Consider the following 22,046-nt stretch of genomic DNA (forward strand, 5'->3'; position numbering starts at 1 on the left):
GATGAAACAAAAATAGAACTGTTTGGCCATAATGACCATTGTTGTGTTTGTAGGAAAAAGAGGGAGGCTTGCAAGCAGAAGAACACCATCCCAACTGTGAAGCACGGGGGTGGCAGCATCATGTTATGGGGGTGCTTTGCTGCAGGAGGGACTGGTGCAAGTCACAAAATAGATGGTATCATGAGGTAGGAAAATTATGTGGATATATTGAAGCAACATCTCAAGACATCAGTCAGGAAGTTGAAGCTTGGTCGCAAATTATTCTTCCAAATGGACAATGACCCCAAGCATACTTCCAAAGTTGTGGCAAAGTTAAGATATTGGAGTGGCTAGCACAAAGCCCTGACCTCAATCCCAGTGGGCAGAACTGAAAAAGCGTGTTCGAGCAAGGAGGCCGACAAACATGACTCAGTTACACCAGCTCTGTCAGGAGGAATGGGACAAAATTCACCCAACCTATTGTGGGAAGCTTGTGGAAGGCTACCCAAAATGTTTGACCCAAGTTAAACAATTTAAAGTCAATGCTACCAAATACTAATTGAGTGTATGCAAACTTTTGACCCACTGGGAATGTGATGAAAGAAATAAAAGCTGAAATAAATCATTCTCTCTACTATTATTCTGACATTTCACATTGTTAAAATAAAGTGGTGATCCTAACTGACCTAAGACAGGGAATTTTTACTAGGATTAAATGTCAGGAATTGTGAACAACTGAGTTTAAATGTGCTTGACTAAGGTGTATGTAAACCTCCGACTTTAACTGTAGCTTTGTCTCCCCTTCCCTCCCTCCCGACCCCATCTCTCCCTCGATGGTCTCTCAATGCAGGTAGCCTAGTGGTTAGAGTGTTGGACTGACAAGGTAAAAATCTGTTGTTCTGCCCCTGAACAAGGCAGTTAACCCACTGTTCCTAGGCCGTCATTGTAACTTGCCCAGTTACATAAAGGTAACATCCTCTGCCCTCTATTGCTGTATTCACCTGCCAATGTAGCTGAGTGTCTCAAAAGGCTGTACAGTCTCAGGAGAGCAGAGGGCCCTCTAAAACATGGAAGAAAACCAGAGGTGCCAGTGTTTCAACTGCTCAATGGCTTCAGCCAGACCCCTTCAACTCCTCCAGCCCAGCTACAGTCCCACGTCCTCTGGTCCCAGCTGATTAGGAGAGAGGGACCAGCGGGACTGATGGGAAAATGACAAATAAAGAGGGAGTCTGTTTTATCGAAAGTGATAGATTCATACGTGAGGGAGGACCTAAAATGGCTGACTTAGGATAACACACCGTGTTTAGCTGAGCAGCTCTCTCAAGCCTCGACTGTAGAGAGACATGTCACAGCGAGGCTGCAGGGTGAAACAGCATCTGTTCAGAGCTCTACCAAGCAGATGCCCTCTGCAGCATCCACCTCTCACAAGCCAACACAATCCACCATCTAAAATCCAATATACATTTCTCTACACAAAAGACCCCATGACACACCTCACTACTCTCCCAGTCCCATTCACTTCGCACTAAGCCATACAGGCAAACTTCACCACTGTCCTGAGCCAAAATACACAGCCTTCTCGAGCAAAGGCCTGCACTACAATCTGGAGCTGATCTCTTAGAAGACCCCGATTGAAGTTGAAAGTGCTTTCTCATCTCCATTTAGACAGTGAGGTAAAGTACTTAAGTAAAAATACTTCCAAGCACTTAGGTGTTTTTTTTAGGTATCTGTACTTTACAAATTATATTTTTGACAACTTTTACTTTTACTTCACTACATTACTAAAGAAAACAATGTTTTTTTTACTCCATACAGTTTCCCTGACACCCAAAAGTACTTGTTACAATTCGAATGCTTAGCAGGACAGGAAAATGTTCCAATTCCCACATTTATCAAAAGAACATCCCTGGTCATCCCGACTGTCTCTGATCAGGCGGACTCACTGAAAACAAATGCTTTGTTTGTAAATTATGTCTGAGTGTTGGCTATCAGTAAATTTAAAAAACAAGAAAATAGTGCTGTCTGGTTTGTGAAGGAATGTGAAATGATTTATACTTGTACTTTTGATACTTAAGTATATTTTAGAAATTACATTTACTTTTGATACTTAAGTATATTTAAAACCAAATACTTTTCGACTTTTATTCAAGTAGTATTTTACTGGGTGACTTTCACTTTTACTTGAGTCATTTTCTATTAAGGTATCTTTACTTTTACTCAAGTATGACAATTGGGTACTTTTTCCACCACTGCATATAGACAAACTAAACAGATGACATCAATATGACAGAGGCTTTTACTTTAGATTAATACAAAGAGATACAGAGAAGAGAGAGATCAGAGACAGAGGGAGAGGGAGAGAGTGTGTGTGTGAGAGAGAGAGAGAGAGAGAGAGAGAGAGAGAGAGAGAGAGAGAGAGAGACAGAGACAGGGGGAGAGAGTGTGTGTGAGAGAGAGAGAGAGAGAGAGAGAGAGAGACAGAGACAGAGACAGGGGGAGAGAGTGTGTGTGGGAGAGAGAGAGAGAGAGAGAGAGACAGAGACAGAGACAGGGGGAGAGAGTGTGTGTGAGAGAGAGAGAGAGAGAGAGAGAGACAGAGACAGAGACAGGGGGAGAGAGTGTGTGTGAGAGAGAGAGAGAGAGAGAGAGAGAGAGAGAGACAGAGACAGAGACAGGGGAGAGAGTGTGTGTGAGAGAGAGAGAGAGAGAGAGAGAGAGAGAGAGAGAGAGAGAGACAGAGACAGGGGGAGAGAGTGTGTGAGAGAGAGAGAGAGAGAGAGACAGAGACAGAGACAGGGGGAGAGAGTGTGTGTGAGAGAGAGAGAGAGAGAGAGAGAGAGAGACAGAAAGAGGGAGAGAGTGTGTGTGTGTGAGAGAGAGAGAGAGGGCTGTTGAACTGTCATCTCCACATTTAATTGATCTTTGCCAACATTTAAACATAAACACTGGCAAGGCACTCTGCAAGTTTAAACTAGAGTGCCTTTGTTTTGCTTGTGTAAACTTTTATTTGGACGCGATGAGGATGTGCTTGACACAAAGGGAGAGAAGGCCGATGGGGAAAGGAGAGGAGAGGAGGGAAGGGTAGAAGAAGGGAGGTGACCAGGGTGTGTAATTAACACCAGCCACCTGTCAAATGCAGATAGATTTTGTCATTGTTGGGTAAGAATGTATATTTCACCAGTGGGATTTTTTTTTTAAATGTAGAAGTTGGTCGAAATGACAAGAACGGCTACTAAAGTGTGACTTTGTCCTCGTGTTTCTTGTTTTGTTCACATGCTAGGTTGTTTTTCAATGTTCCTTTGAGTTTGCTGCAATTGTCTGCTGCTAGGTCACAGTCTGAGACTTTTTTCATCACAGACAAGCCAGTGCCCAAGTTACCACGGTAACGGCTTGTCCCTTAAAGGGCCAGCTGAACTATGTCTGTCTCGCAGGTCCCAAAATTTGTTATGAAATGAAGCAATATACCCCATGACTTCTTACTAGTAAGACATTAGAAACACGCTCATCCATTTTTTGGTGTGATTTTATTTGTCTAATTATGGAGAAAAAAAATATTTGGGCAGGTAAAAAAATCTCAGTGGCTGCTAGATTTTTTTTTTTATCTACCTACCACAGCGGCTAGAGGACCAAAATATTAACTTCCCATCCTGGAGGTGACGAGAGGAGTAAGAAAGATAAAGTGCGGAGAGGTAGAGAGGAGAGGAGGGAAGATGGGAGAGAAGAGAAAGAGTGAAAAGGAGAAATAAATCAAACCATAGACTTTGAGTGGAGATGACCCTTCCCTGGGCCTCCATGTTTCACCCAGTCTCTCTCTAAAGAGATATTAGCAATAGTCTGTTGGCTAACCCTTACTCTATTTCTCCTCTTCTCCTCCCTCTCTCCACGTCTCCCCCCCTTTCCTTCCCCCAATCTGTCCGTGCTGTCGTGTCAGAGTTTCAACATTCTATGCGTCTGCAGTCAGGGTCTATCCCGCTGTGAAGCCAAGGCACTCTTGAGCTAAGTCCTCGCGTAAGACTGAAAAGGACGCAACAGAAAGAAAATAAACTTGTCTGAGCCCTACAGACGTCCGTAGCAAGGCAGCTGTGTCCACGGCCAAAACAAAAATAAATACAAGTCTAAATCAAAAAGGTTGAAGAGGAACTGAACAGGACTGACCTTTAATCAGAGTGCAGTGCAATTATGCAATCTTAAATCTTAGTGCCCTAAACTTGTTGACACAACATACATGGGACCATACTTCCTACACACGTTCGGTTAAGACAGACTGTTCTCTCTCTCTCTTCCTCTCTTCCCCTCTCTCTCGCTCTCTCTTCCTCTCTCTTCCTCTCTCTCTCTCTCTCTTCCCCTCTCCCTCTCTATCTCTCTCTCTCTACACGTTCGGTTAAGACAGACTGTTCTCTCTCTCTCTTTCTCTCTTCCCCTCTCTCTCGCTCTCTCTTCCTCTCTCTTCCTCTCTCTCTTCCCCTCTCCCTCTCTATCTCTCTCTCTCTACACGTTCGGTTAAGACAGACTGTTCTCTTTCTCTCTTCCTCTCTTCCCCTCTCTCTCGCTCTCTCTTCCTCTCTCTCTCTCTCTCTCTTCCTCTCTTCCACTCTCTCTCGCTCTCTCTTCCTCTCTCTTTCTCTCTCTCTCTATCTCTCTCTCTTCCTCTCTCTCTTCCTCTCTCTCTCTCTCTCTCTCTCTCTTTCTCTCTTCCCCTCTCTCTCGCTCTCTCTTCCTCTCTCTTCCTCTCTCTCTCTCTCTCTTCCCCTCTCCCTCTCTATCTCTCTCTCTCTACACGTTCTTCTTCCCTCCTGTTTCCCTCCCTCTTGTCCCTTAATTTCAAAGCAGCATGTCTTGATGTTTCTGGTCATCTATCATTCCGTCAGTCTACTAGAAGTAGTTGGTGTGGAGAAAAACAACAGGTGGTATTTCATGGGATTAACGGCCTTCAGAGTAGTGGAACAGCAGTACACCCTAACAATGAAGAATCCCACCAGTGATCCCTGATCCCCAATCCAACCTCCTGACCCAGACCACTGGACCTGGTTGTACAGCAGCCTCACTGACGAGTAGCCAGGCTGTGGACACGGCATCACACACCTTAGAGTACCTGCAGCACGGAGATACAGGGACTGGGAAGTAACAAGGCTGTGTTAACAATCAAAACTGTTTCCAATACCATTTCTGTCTATGATTACAGCCCCCAAGATATAACGAATCACATCACATTGGCTTCAATTGAGTATCTTGGTTCAGCCGCCTTATAACAGTCACCTTAGGGGCCTTTGCAACCCGTCTGAGCACAAACCCAGGGGGAAACGTTGCTGGAGCTCTGTCCTGACATCTTGTTTACAGCAGCGATGAATGAGTCAGAACACAGGAGGCGGGCGGTTACAGTAACCGGACAGACAGAACCTATATTCTCACTAGTCAGTCACGGAATACACAAGACTCATTTACAGCACCTCCAACCCATAATCCCAGGTAATTCAACCCATGCTGCCGTATGTGTGAGGCTGGTGACAAGTCCCTAGAGACGCGCTTTTTCTGTGACTGTGTTAACTGTCTGCCGTTGTTCCCAGACTAACCATATATTCACATGGCATTGAGTGAAAGGGTTCTTATGACTGGGAGAGACTTTATAAGAAACTCTAATGTTGTTACTGATGAGTCCTACCATTGAAGTGGACAGATTGTGATTGGTCGATGATAGATGTCCATACACAGTCATGGGGAAACCACGGCTTGGCCCCGCAAACTGTGGGTTGACGATGTGTGTCTGCTGCGCATAATCATGATATAGTTGTTCCTATATCATGCCTATGATACTATTTGTGTACAGGTAACTGCCAAAGTAAAGGAAACCCCAACATAAAGTGTCTTAATAGGGCGTTGGGCCGCCACGAGCCAGAACTGCTTCAATGCGCCTTGTCATAGATTCTACAAGTGTCTGGAACTCTATTGGAGAGATTTGGCGCCATTCTTCCTCACGAAATTCTATCATTTGGTGTTTCGTTGACGGCGGTGAAAACGCAGTCTCAGGCGCTGCTCCATAAATCCAGTGTTCATTTGGGTTGAGATCTGGTGACTGAGACGGCCGTGGCGTGTCGTTTTCATGCTCAGCATGTTTAAATGACCCTAATTAAGCATAATGGGATGTTAATTAACTCAGAAACCGCACCTGTGTGGAAGCAGCTGCTTCCAATATACTTTGTATCCCTCGTTTACTCAAGCGTTTCCATTATTTTGGCAGTCACCTGTATCTCAGAGAGTTGGTGATGAGGGGTAAACACGAAAGGCGGTGATGTTAAAAGTCAATACGCAGGAACTCAACGCTCATTACTCAAACAGTTTACACTGTATATCTTCACACCTCAAATATAGATCACCAGACCCCAAATAGTACCTCCCTGAGCCTCTCTACCTCTACCAGTGATCACACCTCAAATAAACATCCTGGACCCCACTACAGCACCTCTACCACACCGCCACCCCTCAGCCTATGAAATACAGCCAAATGGTAAAACCCTATGATATAACTACACACATATAATTACCTTAAACCCTGATAGGGGGTGGCAGGTAGCCTAGTGGTTAGAGCATTGTGCCGGTAATCGAAAGGTTGTTGGATCGAATCCCATCCGAATGAGGTAAAAATCTGTCGTTCTACCCCTGTTCCCTGGTAGGCTGTCATTGTAAATAAGAATTTGTTCTTAATTGACTTGCCTAGTAAAATAAATAAAATACAAATGCCCATATAAAGCAGTTTGTACCCGCATACCGCTAATTATGCGTGAGCTTCTGTAACTCTTCAGACTACCCTGAGTATCACTCCGTACCTCTACCCAACTGAAATACAGTTGTGGGCACACAAATGACAGCAGTACAGGTTTCTGTGGCAAACTATCACATCAACTATCACTAGAGAGCAAGCTTTTTAGTGGCCACAACTGTACCCTCAAAATCACCACACGCAGAGCCCACCCCAACGACCCCGTCCACGTTTCTCCCTCCAACCTGACTGTGCCAGATCCATCCATCAGATATCTTGGTGGCGATGATGCTCTGATCTGCTCCTCTAATACTCCTGTGACATTTGTTACCGAGCTGCTGTCTGCCTCATACCACGTCATGGCAACACATGGCAACGCAGGCAGAGCGGGGGGGTGCTGGACTGGCTGGGAAGCTGTGAGCCTATGACAAAGCCAGGTCATGACCTCCGATGAGGGTGAAGTTTTCACGAAATAACATTTTTAAGGAGACAGCGACCTTAGCTCTAGTCATTGTGTGTCAAACCAGGCAGGCCTCGGTATAAAAACAAGTTAACAGATGATCTCAGAGAAAAAGTGAGACGGGAGGCAGAGCGCTGAAGAGCTGCTGATAGAATCTTCCTGAATGAATGCACTTCACTAAAAGACTTGGGATTGGGCAACCAGTTGTGGAGAAGTGATGCCATTCCCTGAGCCACACCTAATGGCTCCCACTGATGTTGAGTGATTCGCCACCTCGGGGCTCTGTCAAGGAGAACTATACTGACCGCTGACAGAATGAGAGACAGAAAGAAAAGATAAAGAGAAACCAATGACAGATGGAGGGGGAAATTGAGAGATGAAAAGGATAGAAGAGGTGAAGAAGAGAGGACGAAGACAGACAGACAGACAGGGAAGAAAAGAACGGTTGGATAGAGAGAGAGAGAAAGCGAGGAAGCTCCTGGAAGCAGCGGAGGACTCTGAGCGGTGTGCGCTGGCCCTTGGCGGTCCTGACTCTGTTCTCATCCCCATCATCATTCTGTGTTGTATTTGAGACATTCCGCAATAAAGATGTCAAATAGAGAGCAAGTCCATCGCCTCAGGGGGAATGGCTTGGACAGCCTCCAATTCACATCCACCGCCAAGATAACCAAGAGAATACAGAGGGAGAGGAGGAGGAGGTGGAGGAGAGAGAGAGAGAGAGAGAGAGAGAGAGAGAGAGAGAGAGAGAGAGAGAGAGAGAGAGAGAGAGAGAGAGAGAGAGAGCAAAAGAGAGAGAGATAAAGAGAGAGAGAGAGAGAATTAGGTATGGAACCAAGATCAGAAATGAATATGAAATAAAAGCTACAAAATCACCTGTCATTGTACTTGTCATTATTTAAATGACTGATCATGATTAAGTTGCATCATAAATGTCTGATAGTGATTAAGTGTCGTCATAACCCACTGGGCACAGATGTCCATTCAACGTCTATTCCACGTCGGTTCAACATTCATTTTGTTGAAATGACCTGGAAAAGACATTGATTCAACCCGTGTGTGCCCAGTGGGAAATGTCTGATTATAAGTGTTTGATTTCTCTCTTGACTGCTTTCCGATCCCTCCCTTTGAACTCTCCATTCACAGCTAATTAGTGTCTGTTTATTGAAGCTACGTCTTATCAGCATAGTCTGGTTAATTACTTTTTAACAGACATGTGGCCAATTTCCTCCACTCAGCTGTGGAGTGGCAGTGTGACGACTAGAGAACCCTCTATAACCACTCCGACACAAAGACCTGGGTTCAAATAGCACATTATTTCACTTCAAATACATTCGCTGGGCTTGATTGATCTTGCCCGGCGCAATGGAATCCATAGAATAGTCGCCAAGGTGCAAACCTTATCCATCTGGCACTCCAGGCAGACGAGAACAAACGCTGAAAGTATTTCAAAGATTTTGAATAGTAGTTGAACCCAGGTCTGCTGACACATAGCCGGCATGTGGCCCATTGATTCCTTCCAAGTGGCCACAGACACATGCAGTAAATCTCTCTCCCTCGTGTTAATTTTCTTTAGTTCACCACAACACGCACAATTCAACGAGTCCTCTGCCACCAGCCACCGACAACAAAACAGCTGCAGGCACTTAAAACACATACACAGTCAGACAGACAGGCACAACCAAATTAGAAAAAACAACACCAAAACATTAGCTAGCTATCAAACAGGTTTCACGCAACTCCCCCCGTGTCTCAATCCCGCCTTGCTAAACATAAAAACGGGCAGATTTCAAGCATTGAATTTCATCCTTGAACCTAAATAAGAGGGGAGCTTAAGTTGTTCATTTTCTCTCTGACATTTTTCCTTCCTTTGTCCATTTGCAACCGGTAACATAAACATTTGACATGCCAAGTTGAATTCTGGGAAGTCAATAGAATAACAACAGGGGTAACATTAAAGTGACATGTTTAAGAGTTCAGAATAATTACAATCCCATTGCTGTGGAGACTCCAGTGTTGTCCCGGTTCTAACAGAAGGTGGGTTAGGGTTAGGGGGAATGGGAGTGCCCTTCTCTGGTGACCTCTGTCCTCGCTGACTTGCTGCTGAAAACGAGGTAGTTTATGTTTATGGCGTTGGGTGTGGGGGTGTGGGGGGGGTTGCAGGGGATCTTGGGGCGGGAACAGAAAAGCTCGTCATCACTGAAGATTCATCAGCATCTGGGCGAACTGAAAGAGGACAGAGGTCTGTTTGTGTCCGAGATGAGAGTCAGTGAGGCCAAACTCAGACTAGACCAGAGTGGACCACGTTCAAATACATCCCATCCATGTGTATGTTCAGTAGGCCCTACACAGGAGGGAAGGTTTAGAAATAGTGGAAGTATTGCCCAAAGTTGTCCAATAAGAACACACATTCTACAGGTCGCTATCAATAAAACGTCACAATTATGTGCAGAGCGTTCGATTTAGCTGCTGGGGGGGGGGGGGCAAGGAGACCCCCAGCTCTGCTAAAACCGTTGACAACTACGTGCCGATCATGTATTTTCAGATATGTGAGGGCGGCCGTAGCATACCCATTTGGCATGTAGCTAGCTAGCTAGCAAACGTGTCATTTAGTTTGCTTCATCAGAGATTAGGCTTTTGGAAAGAACTTAACATCGGCAAGGCCTCGCCCTGGTCAAGTTGTCAGTCTGACTACTGTCGTCGACGAGCAAATATAGCCATCTAGTTTGTCCCCTGAAGGTTAGCTCGTTAACAGGCCATATTGACGTGATCTGTTATTAGCTAGTTAGCCAATTTGACTTGGTCCATCGATCACTGTAGCCTATCATGTCTGTCAGCAGCAATCATGTACCACGATGTTAATGCCAACTGTACAACCGGTTGCTTGCAAAGTAAACATTATCAGCTCACAGTACAACGGCAAATGCGCCGTTCTGCTTCTTGACATCTAGAGCCCACAAAGGATGGGAAATGAACCTAAACCACTCGTACCCGGCAGGTATGGTTCACTTTCATTTGATATCCCTCAAATATCCAATGAACGGTGGCCAATATCGAGAGATATCATGAGGCCATCCTCACGTATCTGAAAATACATGATCAATTGATGTTTACCGATCATGAAAAGCGCGCAGTTCCTTGCTGTATAACTCTTGACTGCGGTCTTCAAGAGGTGTGGTTGATATTACAACCAAATAGTTCACATTTATTTAACAGTCCCTTGAAAACGGCACGCATGTTGTCAATGCTTTTAGTGGAGCTGGGGGGTCTCCTTGCGCTCCGTTAGGCAAATCGAAACGCTCTGTACCTTATCACAAGGTTTTATTGATAACGACCTATTTGTTCCGTTTCCAAGAGTTTTTTGTTCCGTGCCTACTGAACACGACCCAGGACTCGTCTCTCAGTCAGACCCAATCAGCGGTCCTAAAGTTAATCACGTGAGACTCACACTGTAACGACATAGTCCTGAAATGTCCCCAGGAGAATCTAACTCAGACATTCCTGACTACACCTAATGGCATGTTCCTCTCCCCCCTCCTCCTCCCTCCCTCCCTGGCTTCCCAGAATCAGACATAATGCCTACAAATGCCAAAACATGTCCCACCAAATATGTTTGTGTTGCGGGCAAGGGCATCCAAACTACAGATTTTGATTTTGCTTGCGTCAATCAGCGGGGTGGGGAGTGAAAAGACTAAATGTGTCTAAGCACATCCAAGCAGAACCGGCATGTTGCAGGAGGAGCAGAAACACATTTGTCTGCCTGACACTAAGTCAATAAGAGAAGGCCGAGACTAAATGAACTGGATCTGTCCGCTAGTGCACATTGCAGATGCCCCAGACAGATATCAGTTGGAGATATCTAGCTGAGGAAGAGAAGAACTCTTCAACCCTGAGCGCCCTCCCAAAACGAAACTCAAAGAATGAAATGAGGATAAAATGTCCTCCAAAACGATGACAGAGACACTCTCTGGAGAACGAAGGGAGCTGAGAGCCAGACAGACAAACACACACACACACACACACACACACACACACACACACACACACACACACACACACACACACACAGGGAAAGATCCAGAAGATAGCACAGTCTCATACAAGCATAAATGACAGACTTGGATAGGTTGCACTTTGAGTTTAAAAGGGGGTTAAGTTAAGGAGGACTGCACACTCACCCAGACAGTTGTGTCCGTCGTGGGCCAACATGAATCCGTCGTAGCAGGTGCACCTGTAGTTGCCCGGGATGTTGATACACTCGTGGACACAGCCTCCGTTGTACTCATTCTCACACTCATCCATGTCTGAAACGGAGAGTCATAGAAGACCAATGAGAAAGGTGGAGAGGAATTACTGTCGCTACTGAACAAATGGATGGAAAGAGAGGAAGGTGGAAAGGTAGAATGGATGGTAGGGGATTGGGGGACAGAGATGAACAGTAAGGATGCGTCATTGAGATGGGTGTTGGGGCACAAAAGGAGGGGCATATGGAGAGTGTAGAGGTCAGAGGTCAGGGTACAGGGTTGGAGATAAAAGGCAGTCCACCGGTACAGCTTATGGTGACTGCATACATACTAGGGGTAAGACTGGGGTGTTTGGGGGTACAAGAGTCCAGAGGGGCATACGGAGAGTGTCTCGCCATGTTTATTCGTTGACTATGTTCCCCCTTCATGCTGAGCCAGCGGAGGAGTCTTTCACAGGAGCCACTCACAAGTGGTTGCCATGCGGACTGAGCCACTAAAACAAACAGTCCCCCCTCCGTGTGAACGCCAGGGGAGGCAAGCAGACCGATGGCCAGACCCCAACCCCAAATCCTCTCCTTCTCTCCGTCTATCGTCCTCCTCCACTCCAGATGGGCCCGAGCAGGTATCTGGTTAGTGTTCAACTCCTGTATTACTCCCTCTGTCTCTGTCTCACTCGCCAACCTGGCCAAGACGCCGACTCTCACTCCCTCAGTCTGTCTGTCTTTCTGTCTGTGCATCCCTTTCACCTTTTCTCTTGTTTCTTTGCTCGCTCCTTCTCCCCCTCTCTAAAGTACCTTTCTCGCACTCTTCTATCTCACTTCTTTCACTGTTCTTTCTTCCCACTCTCTCTCTCTCCCTCTATTTGTTTCCTATCCCCTTTACCTATTCTGTCTGTCTCAGACACTGGCACACAACATTAGTAGCCTGTCTGTGTCCCACACACGCACACACACACACACACACACACACACACACACACACACACACACACACACGTGCACACACACACATGTGCACACACACACACACACTGTCCTGTCTCTGCCAACCGCAAGGTGGGCTCTGTTAGTTCTGGTTCTGTCAGCCACAAACAGCTTTTAGCACTAGTCTCTCTAGTCTCTCTCCGCCTCCTACATCCCGTGGACTGGACAGAACCCAGTCCTGGGGGCCGCGTCCCAAATAGCACCCTTTTCCCCTTAGGGCTCTGGTCAAAAGTAGTGCACTGTATAGGGAATAGGGTGCCATTTGGGACACAGCCCTGGACACTGCACAGCACACCACCGGTACAACGCCAACACACTGAAATATTCCACTGTTGGTCTGCTCACGCAGACCTCTCACCAACTAGACAGCCCATTGTCATCAGGATAGAACACACAGTGTCTTGGTTAAAAGCAATTTTGATGTTCCTGTATATCTACAATAGAAGCTTAGCCTAATCTACTTCTAAGTTGAAAAACTGGTCTACAATATAGAATAGACACCGCCAACACATCTTGGTCGAAATGCTTGAAATAGAGAAGAAATCTGATCTAACAGTGTTTTTCCTGAGGCATTCCAGTCAGTTAAAACCAATCAAGATAAAAGTTTAATAAATTACTGGGACAGACATTCTTTCCTTTAGAGATGCTCTGGCACCTGCCATGTTTACAGAACAGGCAATTACACCGGCCTAACATGCATTCTAATCCACTGTTTGTTTTCGACTCTCTTTCCCACACGAACAAAGGAACGGTATGGCCTTTCTGCACTTTAAAGACAGGGACTGGGCCCTGGCTGGTGTACACAAACTGGTCCCGGTCATCAGTGGCTCATCCCAGAGGCATATGAAACCAATTAGGGTGCGCTGAAATGAGAGGGCTGCTGGGTAATGACTGTTTTTGTCGGAGTGTTTGGACGAACGCCTCTCCCTGCACCAGCAGACGTGATGCCAAGGCACCCCTTTACATGCTCTGCATAGCACCCTGAGACCCTCCAATGGAAAGCAGAGGTGTGGAAATACAGGGGAATCAGAGGAACATCAGTCTTTGTACTAGAGAGAAGACGTGGAGGAGGATGTATAGACAGGAGAAATAGCAGGTAGATAGTGCATTCAGAAAGTATTACCTTACATCCTTATTCTGAAATTGATTAAATCATTTGATTCCCTCATCAATCTACACACAATATCCCAAAATGCTAAAACAAAACCAGGATTTTAGATAAATTAATTCAATAATTCAAATAAGTTAAATTCCGGGCTCTGGCTGGGCCACTCAAGGACATTCACAGACTACTCCCAAAGCCACTTCTGCGTTGTCTTGGCTGTGTGCTTAGGGTTGTTGACCTGCTGGAAGGAGAACCATTGCCCCAGTATGAGGTCCTGAGGACTCTGGAGCAGGTTTTCATCAAAGATCTCTCTGTACTTTGCGGCGTCTATCTTTCCCTCAATCCTGACTAGTCTCCCAGTCCCCTGTCATGACATTGGCATGGGGGTAGGTTTGTGACAGTCATAAATACCTCTTCCCCCCTTTTTCCTCTCTCTCTCTACCCCACTGGTGTTACATTTGCAAACCCCTTGGTTAACATAGAGATTCTGGGAACATCAGAAGGTGGGGGGAAATTAACTATATTATGGTAATCTGACCAATTTAACATATGCAGTGGTACTTAATGAGTATGATGTCAGTTTGGTTGTCATCTGAGACATTCTCATCAATGATAAGATGACATAAACTCTACAGTGGAAAGTCTACACATCAGAGGTATCGGATTCACATGCAATTGTTGTTCAATTTAAATGTTTGAATATGAAATTATTCGTGATGGGATGAAATGTGATTTTAGCTTCTAAAATGTGAGAATTGGGTTTTCATGAGTGAATTAGGCCCGACTCAGTGGCCCGCCCACGTGAAGAGACATAGGTTGTAAACTATGAAACAAACCCCTTTTATCCCTTTCTATATAAAGCCTTGGCGACAATATAACCTCCTGTTCCGAGGATGTGAGGACGACGGTCCGATGGTACAGATAATAACTACAGAACGAAGCCAACATCAGCGTGAGCTTTGGTTGCGAATAGTATGAACTTTGAACTCTATTTCACTACAGAAGTGATACCTCCTAGCCTTTGAGTTAGCAACAGCAGCTGCAAACGAGGGTTAGGAAGGAACAGACAGAGTATCCCGTCTATCACCCAATGACGTTACTACAACGTATCCAATTGACAACCAGTAACATTCTTCAAAGGACTCGGTTTGGCAACACGGCCTTCCATCTACCACCAACCTACTAAAGCGCAGCTCAGAGTAAATCTTTTTTGTATTTCCCTTTTCCAAATGGGCGGTAATTTAGAATGCATAAGATACTGTATTTACGATAGCACAGCTTCGCCCTTTGTTCCTCAGTCTTCCTGCTCTTTCACTCAAACCCAGCCCCTTTTCTTTTGTGTAACAAGCTGTCATATCTGTTCTGCCCACTAGGGACGTTTTCCTTTATGATGTAATTTGTAATCAAGTTATGATTAATTATGTGTATGTGTAATTCTGTGTGATTAGTTAGGTATTTAGTAAATAAATAATTAAACCACATTTTGTATTGCTGATTCAACTTGTTAGTCAGGGTTCGTGAAGATAACCAAGAATTTACAACTTTCAGATGAGACTGAATTAAGGTGCCGATTAATATTGACTGCTATTGAGGTAAAATATTACTAGGTCTTTAAGATTTTATTTGGAAGATAACAGCTCTATAAATGTTATTTCGTGGTGCCCCGACTCTCTTGTTAATTACATTTACATGATTAGCTCAATCAGGTAATATTAATTATGGAGAAAATATTTTATAGAAAAGCATGTCATATCACTTAGTCCGGCATAGCTAAAGATACAACACCCCATACCATGATGCTGCCACCACCATGCTTCACCGTAGGGATGGTGCATGCAGAGGTTTGGCATTCATGCTAAAGAGTTCAATCTTGGTTTCATCAGACCAGAGAATCTTGTTTCTCATGGTCTGAGAGTCCTTTTTAGGTAACTTTTGGCAAACTCCAAGCGGGCTGTCACGTGCCTTTTATTGAGGAGTGGCTTCCGTCTGTCTAAAGCTACTATAAAGGCCTGGTTGGTGGAGTGCTGCAGAGATGGTTGTCCTTCTGGAAGGTTCTCCCATCTCACAGAGGAACTCTGGAGCTCTGTCAGAGTGACCATTGGGTTCTTGGTCACCTCCCAGACCAAGGCCCTTCTCCCCCGATTGCTCAGTTTGGTTGGGCGGCCAGCTCTAGGAAGAGTCTTGGTGGTCCCAAACTTCTTCCATTTAAGAATGATGGAGGCCACTGTGTTTTGCTGGGCCTTCCCCATATCTGTGCCTTGACACAATCCTGTCTCGGAACTCTACGGGCAATTCCTTCGACCTGATGGTTTGGTATTTGCTCTGACATGCACTGTCAACTGTGGGACCTTATATAGAGTTGAAGTCAGAAGTTTACATACACCTTAGCCAAATACATTTAAACTCAGTTTTTCACAATTCCTGACGTTTAATAACAGTAAAAATTCCCTGTTTTAGGTCAGTTAGGATCACCACTTTATTTTAAGATTGTGAAATGTCAGAATAAGAGTAGGGAGAATGATTTATTTCAGCTTTTATTTCTTTCATCACATTCCCAGTGGGTCAAAAGTTTACACACACTCATTTAGTATTTGATAGCATTGCCTTTAAATTGTTTAACTTGGGTCAAACGTTTCAGGTAGCCTTCCACAAGCTTCCCACAATAGGTTGGGTGAATTTTGTCCCATTCCTCCTGACAGAGCTGGTGTACTTGAGTCAGGTTTGTAGGCCTCCTTGCTCGCAAGCGCATTTTCAGTTCTGCCCACAAATGTTCTATAGGATTGAGGTCAGGGCTTTGTGATGGCCACTCCAATACCATGACTTTGTTGTCCTTAAGCCATTTTTCCACAACTTGGGAAGTATGCTTGGGGTCATTGTTCATTTGGAAGACCCATTTGCGACCAAGCTTCAACTTCCTGACTGATGGCTTGAGATGTTGCTTCAATATATCCACGTAATTTTCCTCCCTCATGATGCCAGCTATTTTGTGAAGTGCACCAGTCCCTCCTGCAGCAAAGCACCCCAACAACATAATGCTGCTACCCCCGTGCTTCACGGTTGGGATGGTGTTCTTCTGCTTGCAAGCCTCCCCCTTTTTCCTCCAAACATAACGATGGTCATTATGGCCAAACAGTTATATTTTTGTTTCATCAGGCCAGAGGACATTTCTCCAAAAAGTACGATCTTTGTCCCCATGTGCAGTTGCAAACCGTAGTCTGGCTTTTTTTATGGCGGTTTTGGAGCAGTGGCTTCTTCCTTGCTGAGTGGCCTTTCAGGATATGTCAGTATAGGACTCGTTTTACTGTGGATATAGATACTTTTGTATCTGTTTCCTCCAGCATCTTCACAAGGTCCTTTGCTGTTGTTCTGGGATTGATTTGCACTTTTCGCACCAAAGTACATTCATCTCTAGAAGACAGAACACGTCTCATTCTTGAGCGGTACGACGGCTGCGTGTTCCCATGGTGTTTATACTTGCATAGTACTATTTGTACAGATAGACGTGGTACCTTCAGGTATTTGGAAATTGCTCCCAAGGATGAACCAGACTTGTAGAGGTCTACAAAATCTTTTCTGAGGTCTTGGCTGATTTCTTTGCATTTTCCCATGATGTTAAGCAAAGAAGCAGTGAGTTTGAAGTTAGGCCTTGAAATACATTCACAGGTACACCTCCAATTGACTCAAATGATGTCAATTAGCCTATCAGAAGCTTCTAAAGCCATGTCATCTTTTTTTTCCCCCCCCAAGCTGTTTAAAGGCACAGTCAATTTAGTGTATGTACTTCTGACCCACTGGAATTGTGATACAGTGAATTATAAGTTAAATAATATGTCTGTAAACAATTGTTGGAAAAATGACTTGTGTCATGCACAAAGTATTCCAAACTGACTTGCCAAAACTACAGTTTGTTAACAAGAAATTTGTGGAGTGGTTGAAAAACGAGTTCTAATGATTCCAACTTTAGTGTATGTAAACTTCTGACTTCAACTGTAGGCAGGTTTGTGCCTTTCCAAATCATGTCCAATCAAATGAATTTACCACAGGTGGACACCAATCAAGTAGTAGAAACAACTCAAGGGTAATCAATGGAGTCTCATAGAAAAGGGTATGAGACTCCATTGAGGGTCTGAATACTTATGTAAATGAGGTTTTTCTATTTTCACTTTGTCATTATGAGGTATTGTGTGTAGATTGATGAGGAAAATGGTTTAATTAATCAATTTTAGAATAAGGCTGTAAGGTAATAAAATGTGGAAAAAGTCCAGGGGTCTGAATACTTTCCAAATGCACTGTACACCTGTGTGTGTCTCCAGCAACCACATTTGAACACAACAACCCTGTTTTTGATAGGCAGAGGGAACTGAGCAGAGTTAGTCATGAGGATGGCTTGCATAATGTCTACTGCTTTTTCTTCATCAAACAACAAGCCAAAAAAGGAGAGAGGCATACAAAGAGAGTGAGAGAGAGAAAGCAAGAGAGAGAGAGAGAGAGAGAGAGAGAGAGAGAGAGAGACAGAGAGAGAGAAAGCAAGAGAGAGAGAGAGAGACAGAGAGAGAGACAGAGAGAGAGAGAGAGAAAGCAAGAGAGAGAGAGAGAGAGAGAGAGAGAGAGAGAGAAAGCAAGAGAGAGAGAGGGAGAGAGAGAGAGAGACAGAGAGAGAGAGAGAGAAAGCAACAGAGAGAGAGAGGGAGAGAGAGAGAGACAGAGAGAGAGAGAGAGAAAGTAAGAGAAAGAGAGACAGAGAGAGAGAGAGAGAGAGAGAGAGAGACAGAGAGAGAGAGAGAGAGAGAGAGAGAGAGAGAGAGAGAGAAAGCAAGAGAGAGAGAGAGCGAGAGAGAGAGAGAGAGAGAGAGAGAGAGAGAGAGAGAGAGAGAGAGAGAAAGCAAGAGAGAGAGAGAGCGAGAGAGAGAGAGAGAGAGAGAGAGAGAGAGAGAGAGAGAGAGAGAGAGAGAGAGAGAGAAAGCAAGAGAGAGAGAGAGCGAGAGAGAGAGAGAGAGAGAGAGAGAGAAATGAGGGGGGAAAAAATGTGAAAGTGAGAGAGAGAAAGAAACCACTGGGGGCGCAGAGGACAGTTCAACATCTAGTTTTAATTTGCATTTGGTTGAGTTGTCAACTAATGTGAATTCAACGTGAAATCAACAAAATATCTCACCATGTCATTGGATTTAGGTTGAAAGTTTGGTAAAAAAACATGTTTTACTAAATTCCCTTACATTGATTACTTTTTTCAAATCCAATCAGTTTTCCATGTTGATTCAACATCATCACATTGAATTTGTTGGTAGAAATGATGTGGAAACGTAGATTTTTGCCCAGTGGGAAGGAGAAAGAGAGAGAGAACGAAAGAAAGAAAGAATGAGAGTAAAGATAATTAGGGATAAATGAAAAGCTTCCAGTCATTAATTTTCACCTCTTGAGAAGTGAGGCTGGATCAGGCCAGCCTGGCAAGACAAGACAAGGCAGGTGTGGTTTTACATAGGGGAGCAGGGTTAGAGAGCACCAAAGATCAGGGCAGGTATCAGGAGGGGGTAGGGTCGGGGTTCACACCTGTCCTGTGGCATGGGGGCATGGGGCTAGGGTCTCGGGTTCACACCTGCCCTGGGGCATGGGGCTAGGGTCTGGGGCCGAGGAGGGAGGATGGACATGGAGCCATGCCCTGTGCCTAGTTAGCCTCTAGCAGTGATCTCTTCCTGCACTGGAGCTGTTGTTGACATCTGACACCCCGACAGCTTCTGAACCGGGCTGCTCGCTGCTTCCGCTGCTTGGACACGCGCCGCATGTTTCCTAATTGTGACGGGGGAAGTGTTGAAGCTCAACATCTCATCAAGTGAATTAGGCACCTTCGCTGACGGGCCCGTGCCCCAAGAGAGCGGAGAAACATGCCCCGTGAGATGGATGAAAAAGGGGAGAGAGGTGAGGAAGGAGAGAGGGGAAGAAGAGGAACGAAAGAGAAGGGGGAGAGGTAGGAATGGAAGGGAGCGTGCCCCTGCTGTCCCCTTGATGTTTCAGTTGGACTGGTCCAGAGAAGTGTGTCCACAGGAAAAAGTCCTTAGCTCAGTGAAGGGAGATTTCCAATTATAACTGCAACAGCATGTGGAGCAGGGACACTTCACTACAGTGGATTGCGTAATTCCCTGAGCGGAAAAAGGAGATCTCTCAAATTCTTGGGGTTGTTTTACTTTTCGGGGCTGTTACTTGTACCTGACTGAATTGCTGAGTAAGGTTTCTATAGGTCAGATGCTTCCACCATCCCAATTGACGCCCTACAGTACTCCCTATTTGGTTTACTGATTTTGACCACGGTACATAGGGTTCTGGTCTAAAGCTCTATATAGGGCATAGGGTGCCATTTGGGACACAGCAGCCAATACCAAAGTAAAGGAGACTGGGTATCAACCGAATTCTCTGAACCTCAGAATATCGCAACCTCTCTAGCTACCTATCCCTCAACTTCTCTGAAAACAAAAACCATGTGTATTTACCCAAGAGGTCAAATGACGGCACAAAACCAGAAATAATCCAAATATTATTTCTGAACCTGTAGTGCGTCACGGTTCATTACCAAGGCTAGTACAAAGATCCTCAGGACAGAAATAAGAAAATGTCCCCATTACTGACATCCAAACACCAACAAACCACAGACACTCATATGAGCAGAGGGCTGAGAGCCCATGCTTTGTGCCCAGTCAAGGCCAAGGGTTTGTGACAGTGAATTTCTGTTCTGATGCCCGTTCCAAGACTGAAGAGCCAAGATTGAAAAAGTGTGTGTGTGTGTGTGTGTGTGCATGCTTGTAAATGTGCATGCGCGCACGTGAATGTGTGTGTGTCTCAGGTGTTGAGGCCTGTGCATGTACAGCTTATGGGTATATGAGCTGTATGGCATTGCAGCAATAACACCTCTCCTCTCTCATCTCTTGTTCTGTCAGCTCTGTGAGTGTATATGTGAGTCTGCTCTCACGCTCTTTTCTACAGAGCTATAGCTATATAAAGCCCCAGCCTACTGGAGCCGAGTCTGACCTGCTCTTCCAAATGTGTGTGTGTGTGTGTGTGTGTGTGTGTGTGTGTGTGTGTGTGTGTGTGTGTGTGTGAAGCAGCGAGCCAGTGAGGAGAGCTCCTGAGCAGTGACGGAGTAGCAGACACTGGGCAGACAACGGCCTAGTAATTGTCTGCCACCTCTCCCACAGAGCCTCCCGCCCGCAATATCTCACTCTCTTTCTATCTCATGAAATCTCTCTCTCTCCCTCCCGCCCTCTTTCTCTGTGTCCTTACCTCCTTCACCCACCATCAATTTTCTCCCAGTTGCATCTATGCATCTGTCTTTCCAAATATATTTCTGTTTTCCCTTCCTCGCTCCCTCTGTAAAGCAGATCAGGTAATTGTTGCTGCTGCTGGGAGAGCAGACTCATGGCTCAGTCTCTATCTGTCTCTATGCCTGAATCGGCTACTGCTGCTGTTCTCTCCACCCCGGCATACAGGTGACACACACACACACACACACGACTACACAGCTGAGCTCTGACACACGCACACATCCACTCAAACACAGCTAGAGGTCGAGTGACAACGCATGTTAGTATCTTCAGCATCACCAGGAAATGGTAGCCTAGATGTTCTAGAGAGTAAAGTCAACTGTTTGACTGTAGAGGACATGGGAAGAGAAAAGCAAAGGCTGTAGTGCTGAAACTCGTTTTTGAAAAGGAGGAGAGGATGAGTGCCAGGGACAAGACCAATGAAAACCAATCAATTAGTCAGTAAGTGACAAATGCTGAGCAAACATGGACAGGCTTTCACAGGACCCTGACAGCCCCGTGGAAACCATCCCAGTCGACTCCTCTCTGTGGATTGTTGGAATAATCTACTACTGACTGCTACTGATGAGCAGAGAACCACGTGACTGTTTAGTTATAGGCCTACTCAGAGAATAGCATGGGCCTCTTTTCATCCAAACTGAACTGATAGGCAGGAAAACAGTAATAGTCCTTTAGTTTCACACGGTCACTGAAAGCGCAGTTCTTGCTGAGTACATCAATAAATACAATTCCTGTAGCAAAAATAAGAATGATTCTCAGAAACCGGTTTCTCTGAAACCAGTTCTCATTTGTAGCAGTTTCCTTGGAATTAAAACGTCTCCAAAGCACTAACAACAGTAGGGACACATAGGTGCTATTGTCACGGCCGTCGAAAGAAGTAGACCAAAGTGCAGCGTGGTGAGTGTACATTTTCCTTTCATTGAAAATGTCGCCAACAAACGAAGACACAACCGTGAAGCTTACAGGGCTATAGTGCCACTAACAAAAGTCAACTACCCACAATCAAAGGAGGGAAAAAGGGCTACCCAAGTATGATTCCCAATCAGAGACAACGATAGACAGCTGTCCCTGATTGAGAACCATACCAAAACGGACAGAACATAGAAACAAAGAAACATAGAAAGCAAAACATAGAATGCCCACCCCACATCACACCCTGACCTAACCAAATAGAGAAATAAAACGGCTCTCTAAGGTCAGGGCGTGACAGCTAT

At 45.2% G+C, this 22,046-nt stretch overlaps 1 protein-coding gene across 7 annotated transcripts in view; it reads right to left on the reverse strand.

Annotated features, from left to right (window-relative positions):
* Positions 1 to 22,046, reverse strand: part of LOC110500179 (signal peptide, CUB and EGF-like domain-containing protein 1) — a 126,711-nt gene that overhangs the window by 99,123 nt on the left and 5,542 nt on the right. For all 7 annotated transcript variants that reach the window (XM_036957537.1, XM_036957536.1, XM_036957534.1 and 4 more), the window contains exon 3: positions 11,369 to 11,494. In XM_036957537.1, coding sequence (XP_036813432.1) covers positions 11,369 to 11,494 — 126 coding nt within the window. The remainder of the gene's footprint in view (positions 1 to 11,368; positions 11,495 to 22,046) is intronic.

Source organism: Oncorhynchus mykiss, chromosome 21 (genome assembly GCF_013265735.2).
Source record: "Oncorhynchus mykiss isolate Arlee chromosome 21, USDA_OmykA_1.1, whole genome shotgun sequence".
Classification (NCBI taxonomy): domain Eukaryota; kingdom Metazoa; phylum Chordata; class Actinopteri; order Salmoniformes; family Salmonidae; genus Oncorhynchus; species Oncorhynchus mykiss.